At 47.3% G+C, this 11153-nt stretch overlaps 1 protein-coding gene across 3 annotated transcripts in view; it reads left to right on the top strand.

The window, feature by feature from the left end:
* Positions 1 to 1146, top strand: part of SHISA9 (shisa family member 9) — a 278412-nt gene extending 277266 nt beyond the window's left edge. For all 3 annotated transcript variants that reach the window (XM_044232847.1, XM_044232845.1, XM_044232846.1), the window contains one exon: positions 86 to 1146. In XM_044232847.1, the coding sequence (XP_044088782.1) occupies positions 86 to 465 (380 nt within the window). In that variant the 3' untranslated portion in view covers positions 466 to 1146. The remainder of the gene's footprint in view (positions 1 to 85) is intronic.
* The last annotated feature ends 10007 nt before the right edge of the window (positions 1147 to 11153 follow it).

Consider the following 11153-nt stretch of genomic DNA (forward strand, 5'->3'; position numbering starts at 1 on the left):
TGCCAGTCCCTAACTGTCTCTCTCTCTCCTCTCTCTCTCTCCCTCTCTCTGCTCTCCCCTCCCCTTCTCCGTCCACCTTGGACAGCCGACAAGGTCAATGATGACTTCTCCTCCAAGCGACGGCACCTGGCCGAGCTGGCTGCCAAGGGGAACCTCCCTCTGCACCCCGTAAGAGTAGACGATGAACCACGGGCCTTCAGCCCCGAGCACGGCCCTGCCAAGCAGAATGGACAGAAGTCCCGCACCAACAAGATGCCCCCACATCCCCTGGCCTACAACTCCACCACCAACTTCAAGGGCTGGGACCCCAACGAGCATTCCCTCCGGAGGCAGGCTTACGGTAACAAGGGCAAGCTTGGCGCCGCCGATTCGGGCTCCAGCGACCCCTTGGGGACTCGCACCCAGCACTACCCACCCCCACAGCCATACTTCATCACCAACAGCAAAACAGAAGTGACTGTCTGAGCTTTGACTACAGGGAGCATCCTGGAGACCATACTCAACTGAGAGAGGCAAAAAATCCCCCCGGCCTACACCCTCCCCGTCCTCCCCGACCCGCTGCCCCACACCCCGACTCCCCACACCAACCGACGACAAACCTGCTGGTGATGTGAAATCACGCTTTTCTTGGGTCACGCCTAACACGTGTCAGCACGCAGCTGAGCAAGATGGAAGCAGGGGTGTTCAGCAATACAGCAGAGGGGAAACTGAGGCACGGCTCCTTCGACCTTCAGGCCCGAGGTGGCCAACTCACATGCGTACGTTGTGGGGCTAATTTTTTTCTTTTCCTCCTGACTTAAAACTGAAATTCATGACAAAAAAAAAAAAAAGAAAGGAAGTAGCACAACTTAGAGAAGTTGCCCATTTGAGCACATCCGCCATTTACCATGTGCTGCCTGTTCCGGGATGAAAAGAGCCAGGTTGGGGGTTGGGGCAGGGGGAGCCCGAGAGTGGACCTCAGAGAAGAGTGTGTTTAAGAGGAGGACTCACTGGGAAGGAAGCTGTGTGCATTATAAGTGTTTTCTAATCCCAAGAAGTAGTGACGTGGACACACAGTTTTGACAAGCGTGAGACAGTAACTGGACCCCAACCGTTCTATTTATAGTACTTTTCATATCGTCCATGTTGGAAGCAAAAAAACAAAAACGACACACGCTCAAACTCACAAAAAATAAGTAGAACCCACCGGCAGTGATGCGAAAGAAAGAGCATTTTAGAGAAGTCCTGTAAAGACCATGACCATGGACATTGGAAGGATAGTAGGCTTTTCCCGGCGGGGAGAGAGGGTCCAGAGAGTGTGAAATAACTTTTTTTTTTTTTCTTTAAAAAAAAAAAAAAAAAGATAAATGATCACAAGCCCACTACAAAACAGACAAAAACAGCAAATCAGTTTTTGTCTAGAATCCTCGAGACTGAGGAAACGAACAATGACATCCGAACAACAGCAGCAACAACAAATTCACGGTTGGAAAGTCAACAAGAGGTGAGAAGGGGACCCCGCATTTCCCACCTCGCCTCTGAGACAAGAAACAGACACTGAAACCGGTCCTCCGTCACCCGTCTCTCCCCACCCCCACCCCACCCCAGCCCGTTGCCGCCGCCGCCGCCGCCAAATTTCAACTGCTTTGGACTGAAAATGTCATAAGCGTGGGTGGTGCCTTCAATGTGTTACTGTTTGATGACAGTCTTGTTTCCCAAGTGCAACCTGTGTTCTTAGCCCCCCTCCCTCCTGTTTCCTGCAGTAATAGATGTTTCCTCCCCGCCCCTCCCCCACTTTGTTGGGGAGCCTGCGCATCACACATTCTGAAGGGGCTGCTACCATGTCAGGGGAACCGTAGACGAAGACCTCCCCGCCTCCCACCCTGTCACCCTCGATCCTACTGTCATCGGGTGCCCCAAACCTCTCAAGCATTTCTGGGTCTCGTCATTCCCACGGCCCTCCAAGCCACCTCCCCCAGATATTTCCACGGATTCCTCTCCTAGCCAGAATGCCCTGGGGTGGTTTTCAGATTCGTTCTCACAGCCCATGGCCCTTGGGCATCCCGACGAAGACCGTTTCCCTGACGCTTCTATTTGTTCCGTGGAAGCCCAACAAGGAGAGGAAGCGAGAGAGGAGATTTTGATTTCAGGTGAGAAGTTTTCGACCATTCCCTAATGGCCTTCGCCAGTGGACTGGGACCCTCTTCTGGTGTCGAAGCTGCACGTGGTGGCCCAAGAAGATCCAGAGGGTTCCCCGGGGTGCCCAAGGGAGGCGTTTCTGCCTCACCTGCCTCACCTCCAACATTATGGAAGCCAGGAAATCAGGGGCTTATTCTCCTTTTCATTCCCAGCCCCTCTGGGGACATTGACAATGCATGTTCTCTCTCCGGGTCTCAGTCTCCCATCTGAAACGTATGGAAATGGGGCTAGATCAAGCAAAACTTCCGCCCATTTCTTAAAACGCCACCGTGCACAGAAGCCGCTACTAGAAGATCCTCATTTATAAAGTGGTTCTGCGCTGGACAAAGCAGGGTTGGTGGGGGGAGAGGGGGACGGGGACAGAGTGCCCACTTTCTCAGCCTCTTTGCTGGGATCCCAGCGCTCCCGAGAGTGGGGTAAGCACCGCCCCGTTGGTCAGTGTTTCGGTGAAATGAGTTACCCCCGTACTGAAACCTGCTTTGGCCATCTTTCTGGATCACCATGGAAGCATTTGTAGCTAAATCGATTCACTCCTAATACTTTGAACTTTTAAAAGGAAAACTTGCTTTCACCATTACAAATAGAAAAGCGGTATCAATCACCCTAAATAGAAAGTAAGCGTAAAGATAAGGGCGAAGGCAACAAAGCAGCAGTTGTTAAGTTCGAGCGAGCTACTGTGGCTTGTGGAAGGGTCTGAACTTAGAGCCTGGCTTTTGCTGGATCGCGCTCGGTCTCACTGTCTCTCTCTCTCCACACCTCCCTTCCATTCCATCATTCCTCTCTCTCCCTTTTTCTTTATTAAAATGATTAGCAGATGTTAAGAGCTGTTAAAGACATACCAGCACCCAGAGGAGACTTAGCACTCCAAGGGACTCCATCGGACTGACAAAACGAGAAGGAACCCACTCCCCTCCGTGACTCGGTGTTAACCAGTGCTATATCCTCGTGCTACTACAAATCATTTTTGCATTTGCTAGTGATGCACAGCGCCTATTTCAGGAAATACTGGGTCTGCTTCTCTGTGAGGTTCCCTCCAGCTCCAAAGGTCTGTGAGTCTGTTCCCCTTTTAGCTCATCTTGCCCCTCGTCCCTGACTCAACTTCATCTGACCTTTCTCCCTGTGCTGATGATGGACCTTTCTTGGTCTCTGAATCTACCGAAATTTTTTCTCCCCTCCGTGATCCTTCTCTTCTGAGTCAGTTTCATCTGGTGAGTTTTGTTAGTTGACGGGGTTTGGGCAGGACAGTCGCAGCGCGGTCAGTAAGATGCGGCAGGATGATGGACAAGAACGTTCCTTCTCTGTCTTGCTACCTTCCAGTTGGCTTTGAGAACTGGGACCAGGGCAGTAGGGGTTGGACAAGGAGGGTGGATGGAACTCAGCGTACTGACGAATCTGTGGCTGCTGTGTGTCGACAAGAATCCTGTGGCTACAGTGGGGAGCTTAGAAGAGAGAAACTCGAATAAAGAGGCTGTCCCTCCCTCTCCCAGAACCTGACACTAGTTCTGTTTCCTGCCTTCAGCTGTCCCTGACTTCCAACCCAATGGGACCAGAGTCTGACTTCCCTTCACCCTCCCAGAGCATCTCAGCCTCCATCCGCCTTGGGCTCTTCCTGGCACCCCCATCTCACTCCCCCCCCCCACCCAGTTTTCCGTGTAAATGGAGCATATTTTATGTGCAAATATTTTAGTAACCGTATGTTCTGCAAGTAAACCTGTGTTAATATTTGTCAACAGCTGCAGAGTTTATGATACCAATAATACTTCCTACAATGAAGAAAAAAAAAGACATTTGTTTGTTTTCTAAAAATGTTTATTTGTAAACATGTATTCACTATATTAATATGAATTTCTTACCTGGCAATAAAACTGATTATATGTGATGCTGTTGGGGTTGTCATGTATCTTTTGTCCAAAGTTCAGGAAATGAAACACAGCAACAACAAAACAGAAGTAAAACCCATGAATCATCGAGGTGATAATTAGGAACAGTTGATCGCGCACACACACAAAAAAGACAGTTTGCAAACGGGAGCACTCAACCCAAAATGTGGAATGAGGCTCAGACGTATACCATTGTAAAGAAGCTGAGATCGCACATAGGCAGCGACTGTGGCGTCTTCAAGATGATGTGTTGCCGTATTAGAATTTTCTTAAATGAAAAGGAACTGGTTAGTGGCGACCTTGTATCAGTTTGGGGGGAACAAAAACTTTGGCTTGTGATTTTCAGAGGTGTCAGCAAAAAGTGACCCAGGTCAAGTGAGCCTTGCTTATCTTGCAAAATAAGCCAAATTCAGCTTCACTTGTAGGACTACGCTGGTTCTGTCTGCTCAGGGAATTCTCAAGGCTGGTCTCCGTTTGCGTTTGATTTTAACACTTCCTAGGGTCCCACATACTAATCTGAGCTTCCACCAGGAACCACCAGTATCGGCACAGAGAGCTAAATCTTTAATACCTACTTGGGATGCATGGGAAATTGTTACAGGTAAAAGACATTTTTATTGAACAGCAACCTGTGCAAATTTTCCAGGAGAATATTTGTTTTTTGTTTGAATCCTTTTTGGTAAGAGTCTGTGTCTTTTAGGTTCACTTCCTGCCTTTAATAAAATGCCATTGCTAGGTCCCCTCTTCATAAGTTTATCTGGGCTGGTCAAGAATCTTGCTGAGGTTTGCACTTGTTTTTATCAGTGACTAGGGTGGTAAAAAACACCAGAGATTGGATTCTTCCCCTTTTTGTTAAATTTTATTTCCTGCGTGGCTTCTGTTTGTATTATTTCAGTGACATTTTCAGCTAGAAACCTGCCCTAACGTGGTCTCATAGGAAAGGGGCCCTGAGCAAAGTGGGTCTGAGAATAGGAAGGGATGCCCAGTAGGGGGTAGGCGGGGGAGACAGGAAAAGGAAAACAGCCCGTAGAGGATATGTTCTCCTGCCAGCTACCGCTGTGAGAGACTGGAATTCAAGGCTGTAGGGGTGGGTGGGGCAGGTGTGGAAGACAAAAGCAGAATCATCCCAGCCGAATGCAGATGGCACTGGGCTTTTCACACGGCAACTCGGATTGCTTTGGGGGATGGTTAATGATCAGACCTTCCCAGGCTCTCCTGTGTGAGGGCAGAGGGATTTCCAAAGTGTGGAGAAAGCCCCAGGCACAGAGATGCACTTGTCATTGGAATTCAGCCACTGGGGCAGAACACAAGGGAAGAGGCAGGAATTCACAGGGGTTGCTCAAAGCCAGAGCTCCAGGGTCTCCTTGAGTGACGCTCCTTGTTTCTGGCCACTTCGATCTGAGTTGTCTCTCTCAAGCAGAGAGAATACTGGACCACAATCTGCAGTCTGAGTCAGGGTCCTTGCCCTGGGATGTGGCGATCTTCATTGGTCACAGGATCCCTTGGTGTCTCCCAGAGTAAATCTCATGGGCTCTCTCCATCTCTCTCTTTCTCCCTGGAGTATAGTTGTGGTTATCAGAGGAGTCTGGATGGCAGCGGATGCTTCTCCAGTACTTAGGAACCTTCTTTGGAGGTGGAGTCACTGACAGCGTACATCAGAGCCCCATGGAAGCAAGGGTAGGACAGAGAATCATGCTGCTGTAGGGGGCAATGACAGATTCGCCCCCTAGTGAAGCCATCTGGTCACAACTCAAAAACAGTAACAATCAGACAAATTGTATTTGTAGATTCTGGTTATGTGGCCAAACACCGTTGAGAACTTTGTGTGCATTGTAGCATTAGATCCTCACAACTGTGTAAGGTAGGCACTGTTGGCTTTGGAGGTGAGCGATCTCCCTAAAATTTGAATAAATTATTCAATAATTTGATTATTTAAAATTTGAATAATTATTCAATAATTTGAATAATTATTTGAATTTTAGGGCGATCACTCACCTCCAAAGCATCCAAAATCCAATGTCCAAAGCCAACAGGAAATGGACATTTTAGATGCCAGTGCCCAGCATACCCTGGGAAACCACATGTTGAAGATGGCAGAGCCTTGATCAGCCATCGGCCTCTGCATAATTTTGTGGAGCAGTGACTTTTCCGGCCACCATTCCCATTGCTAATTGAACTTCTTATGCATGAGAAGTAATCTTAACATTGTGTTAAGCCCTGACATTTCAGGGTTTATCTGTTAGAGTAGCTAGAATTTCCTTAACACATACAAAAGGTGAAATATCCTGAACAGTATGTGGAATATTAAAAACACTTAATAAATGTCATCTTTACCATCACGTTCATCATCACCATTTAACTCACCTACTCTGTGCTAAGGCAGTTACATGCCCAATATTTAATCCTCCCAGTAACTCTGAAAGGGCTAGTAACTCCATTTAATAGGTAAGAATGACTTAAGTCACAGAGCAAGGGCTGGAGTAGTCATCTGAACCTGGTTTAGATGTTCTGGTTCCATCATTTCTAGTACCCCACTCAGGCCTCTCTAAGTTGCTGGTACAATCTGGATCCAGCAATGGAGGGAAAAGCTTTGTAGGAGAAGAATGTCTACATTGTCAACTTGGCATCTCACTATTTTCTTGTCAGATTCCAAAACTCAACTCGTGCTGTGTTGTACAGTTCAAAGAAAGCATTTCACATCAAGAAATGTCATGGTTGCTAGAAATAATTCTGTCACATCCTCTTGAATTTTTCCTTTTTGCAAGTTCAGAGGGTTCACTAAGATTGAAACCGTATAATGCCTCCTTTTAAAACATTATAAAAGGGCACCTCATTTTTCAGAATCTCAACATCCAAATGGAACACTTCATTGTCTTCATCTTAAAAGGTACAAAATGAGGAGGTCCTAAAGAGGCAATTTATGATGTACGGGTACCTTATTTTCTGGTAATTGGAAGCTGGTTTTGATGCTGTAATTTTGTTTTTGTGTTTTGCTACCCACTTATCAGAGGCAGTTGAGCTGAATGTACAGGATTTCCACAAACTGTAGAAATTTCTGCAGCCATGTCAGTTGTGTCCCCGTATTCAGGTCCCAAATGTTAATACTGTGTAGGTCTTAGAGCCTTTATCCTGGGTCTCATTATTTGCTGTGGGAATCTGCCTCATGGGGGTTTTCAGTACTTTCTCAGAGTCAATGGAATTTTGGAGAAAATTCAGAGACACTTATAAGTGTTTTGTTCTTCTCAAGCACCTCATTTAGTTATTCACGCAACAAATAGAGCATACCTACTATGCGTCAGGCATTGTACTGGGCCTTGAGGATATATAAGGATCTCTCTGCCACTCTCCCTCCCTCCCCACCAGAAAACAAATGAAAATGGTAGGTGGACAAATGGATAAGCAAGTACCATCAAGAGAGAAATCATGGACAGGAAAGCTTTAATGACAGTCTTGAGTTCAAATCCCCTCTCTCACACTTCTAGCTAGGCAGTCTTGGGGAGATTACTGAGTTGTTTCAGAGCCTGGATTTTCTCATCTCTATGATAGAGATGAGACCATCTGCAAAATGGTCTACAATCAGACCTACCTTATAATGTTGTTTGAACATTTGAGGTAAGTTGTGTGAAACATTTAATCATGGTGGTTGCTTAATAAATGGGAGCTATATCGTGTATGAAGTATTTGCTTATCATGGACTCGTACTCACTGGAAACCAGGCTCATGGAGTAGTTTGGTGTTTCTCTTTTGTTTATATTGGGATCCCCAGAAACAAATCCCAAGACAAGGATTGTCTTGGGCAAGGATTCATAAGCAAGGAAGAAAGGGGGATCCTGGTAAGAAAGGGGAGAAACTGGTAAGGTAACGATGGGAATCAGACAGAAGAGGGAAAAACCACACAAGGGCATAGTTTCGGGCCATGGGGGTTCCTATGGAGGGTAGCTCTGGTGTGTAACACTCCTCAGAATTAGCATCTGCTCCAAGCAGGGAAGCTGGACTTTCATTCTTACACATCTGCCAATCATTAGCAAAAGGGTTGGGAACCCGCAGAAACTCGGGCTCACTACAGGTGAGGCAAAAGCAGTGCCAGTGCCCAAAGGGAGAGCTTCCAAGCCTCAGGAGCTGGTAGTTATGATCAAAGGCTCACAGAGTCTGAAAGAGGCGTGCATGGAAATGAGAAAAAGGGCAGGAGGGCATCCAGGTGAAATACCAACTCTGTGGGTTATCTCTCCCTTTTCTGACTTCTGGGGGACATTAGCCCTGGCCCAGCTAGCCCCAAGAAGTAAGATGAATTTTCCTTGGTGCAGAAGCACAGGAAGTTTGGTGACTTTCCCTATCCAAATAGGGCTAATGGGAGGCTTTGGGGTCACCCCGGCTTCAGGTGAAGTATTAGCCAACCTTTTTATTGCCTGTGACACTTTGGGCAACTGATTTAGTCTCTCTGACTTACATTTGCTCATTCATAGAAGAGGAACGACAATATACTTTTGTTGTTGGTTTGTTCTACAAATCTGTCTTTCTGTCCACTGATTGATCTGACAAATATATACTGAACTTCTGCTATATGTTAAGATCAGGGCTAAGCATGGGTACACGGAAATGAATCAGACACAGGTCCTGCCATCCAAGACCTTGGCAGCTAGTGGAAGAGACAGACATATAAATTACAGACTCTGTCCTTCCTTAAACATGATCTCTTTGTGTCTTCTTCTCTATCTGCGTCTTGTTTCTGATGCCGTGCCTTCTCTCCCTCCTTCTCCTCCACATCCCCCCTCCTTCACTTCCCCTCTGCATTCTGTCTTGCATTCTCCTACCCTCCTAGTTTTCATATCATCTGGACACGCTATCACCTTCTACCCCCTCAAGTTCCTGCCTCCTGCTGCTCTCTTCCAAGAGCCCTTCTGAAGGCTGCAGAGTCAGTGGAGTTCTGGGGAATTCATTTCAACCCAGGGCCTCTGGTCTGGCACAGGGTGACGTGGAGATAACAAGAAATCACCCAGAGCTTTAGTTAAAGCTTGGGGGCTGGAGTGAGGGCTGGGGTGGGTGTACAAGAGCAGGTAGCATTCCTGAGTCCTGGGGAATAGCAAATAGAATACATAGCTAATTGTTTGGGGGACAAGGGGTGGGCGGTGGTGCAGAAAGGTCTGGATAGATTTCCCTGCTATTTTGCAGATTGGTAGACTCCCAAGTCTCGGATGGGCACCGAGAAAATTGTGGCTTGAATTCCAGCTTCGGAACAAGCCGTGTGATCTTCAACATTGTTTTCCTCATCCAAGGGGTATGCATAGAGACTGTGACCTGTAAGGACTGCTTTGGGCTTGGGAAACACCTAGATCCAAGGCCCTGAAAGCAGATTCCATTGGCTGGAACCCAGTTACCGTTATATGGTGAAGTCAAAGGGCACCTGTTCCAAATAGAGACAGTATTCCAGTGACTTGTATAAAAGAGTACTTGGACCCAAACACATGATTCCATAGCTGTGGGGGACTCTGGAATCGGCATTTTAAGAAACACATCAGAGATTCTGACGTGAGCAGTTGGTGGACCACTGTTTGAGAATCACTTCTAGACACCTGGGGTGGCTGGACCTCAGCACTCTGACCTGATTGTGGAAGGTCCTTCTATGAGCATCTTTCCTTGTCGGCACAGTAGGGCTCTTCGACCCTGCCCTGTCTTTCTGCAGAAATTCAGTGAGGAACAGATGAGATGGCAGATGGGAAACCTCTAAGAGGCTCCACAGATTCAAAGGGACTGCAGACAGAGAATATCCCTGCAAAACGTCAGCCCCAAACCCCACCTCCTGTAGCAGGTCCTCTTGGCCAGCTGTTTTTTACTCTAGCCATTGCTGTGGCAACCAGGTGAGCAGGTGGACCAGGTCGCACCTGGCCGAGGTGTGGGCAGAGCTCTTGCCTTCTGCCTTGGTGCTTCTTGCCTCCATTGGGCAGGATAACGTCCGGAACGTGTCCCGCCATTTTGATGCATGTGCAGTGCCGCACGTGTGAGGGGGTTAACACCCCATGGGCTAAACCTTGCCCAGTACCCGCTGGGGACTGGTGGTGCATATTCTCCATTTCCCTCACTTGGGAAGACAATTCCCAGTGCATTCGATCAGCTCCTCAGAGGTCCTGGTAGACCGGAGCCCCTCACCCATAGTGATTATAAGCTCCTTAGAGGCCCCCTGGGGCTGGCTTTTCTTCCTCTCCTGTTTCATTCTTGGTTGACTCTCCGCCCTTTCCTTAGGATCACTTCCCCAAACAACTACTGTAAAGCTTCCACTTTGTTACATGGCAAACCTCATACACAGGGATCCTCCAGAACAATCCTGCCCACTATAACCTTAAATCCTGAATCTCTTGTCCAAACCCACCTGCTCCCACCATGTTCCATCCCATAATGTCCTCAGTTATTTTGAGGGTCGACCCGTTCTTGAGCTGGGAGGGAAAATACATCTCCTTGGGTACAAGTCCTCCTCAGGCAAGAGTATTATGGAACGACCCCTTTAGGTCCAAAGGTGAGCACAGAAGGAACATTTCATCTCATTTCTTTTAACACTCAGTAAGATATAGAAGACAAAAATGAGATGCCAGTGAGTGTTACTTTTCTTTTCTTCGCTTTTTTTTTTTTTAATCCTCCCACTTCCTGTTTTCTCTTGGGAGATTGAAAAGTGTCTTCTCGCACATTTCTCATTATCAGAACTTAATGAGGATTCTAATTAGGACTACTGCACACTTCGGCGGTAGTTTCCAGAATATAGCTCTGGCTTCTGGCTTGTCAGGCTGCCAGTCTTTCGCATTCTCGCCAAAGATACCCTCTATCATAATAATACTAATCACTCTCATTTATTGAAAGTCTACTATGTGCCAGGCCATTTGCATATATTAGCAATAGTCCTCACAAAAGTCCTATGAGGTAGCAGCTATGAAGTGAGCGGCCTAAAGCCATGCAGCTAGGAACTGGCAGAGCTGGGATTCAAACTCAGATGTGCTCTCTGGTCAAGGACTTCTTGTGTCCAGCCTGTACAGGGGATCATGGGGAAAGAGAAGAAAAGACAACAGGAAATGTTGTCACAGCTCCCTCATTGGCCATCAGTTCCAATCA

This window comes from Neovison vison, chromosome 14 (assembly GCF_020171115.1).
Source record: "Neovison vison isolate M4711 chromosome 14, ASM_NN_V1, whole genome shotgun sequence".
Classification (NCBI taxonomy): domain Eukaryota; kingdom Metazoa; phylum Chordata; class Mammalia; order Carnivora; family Mustelidae; genus Neogale; species Neogale vison.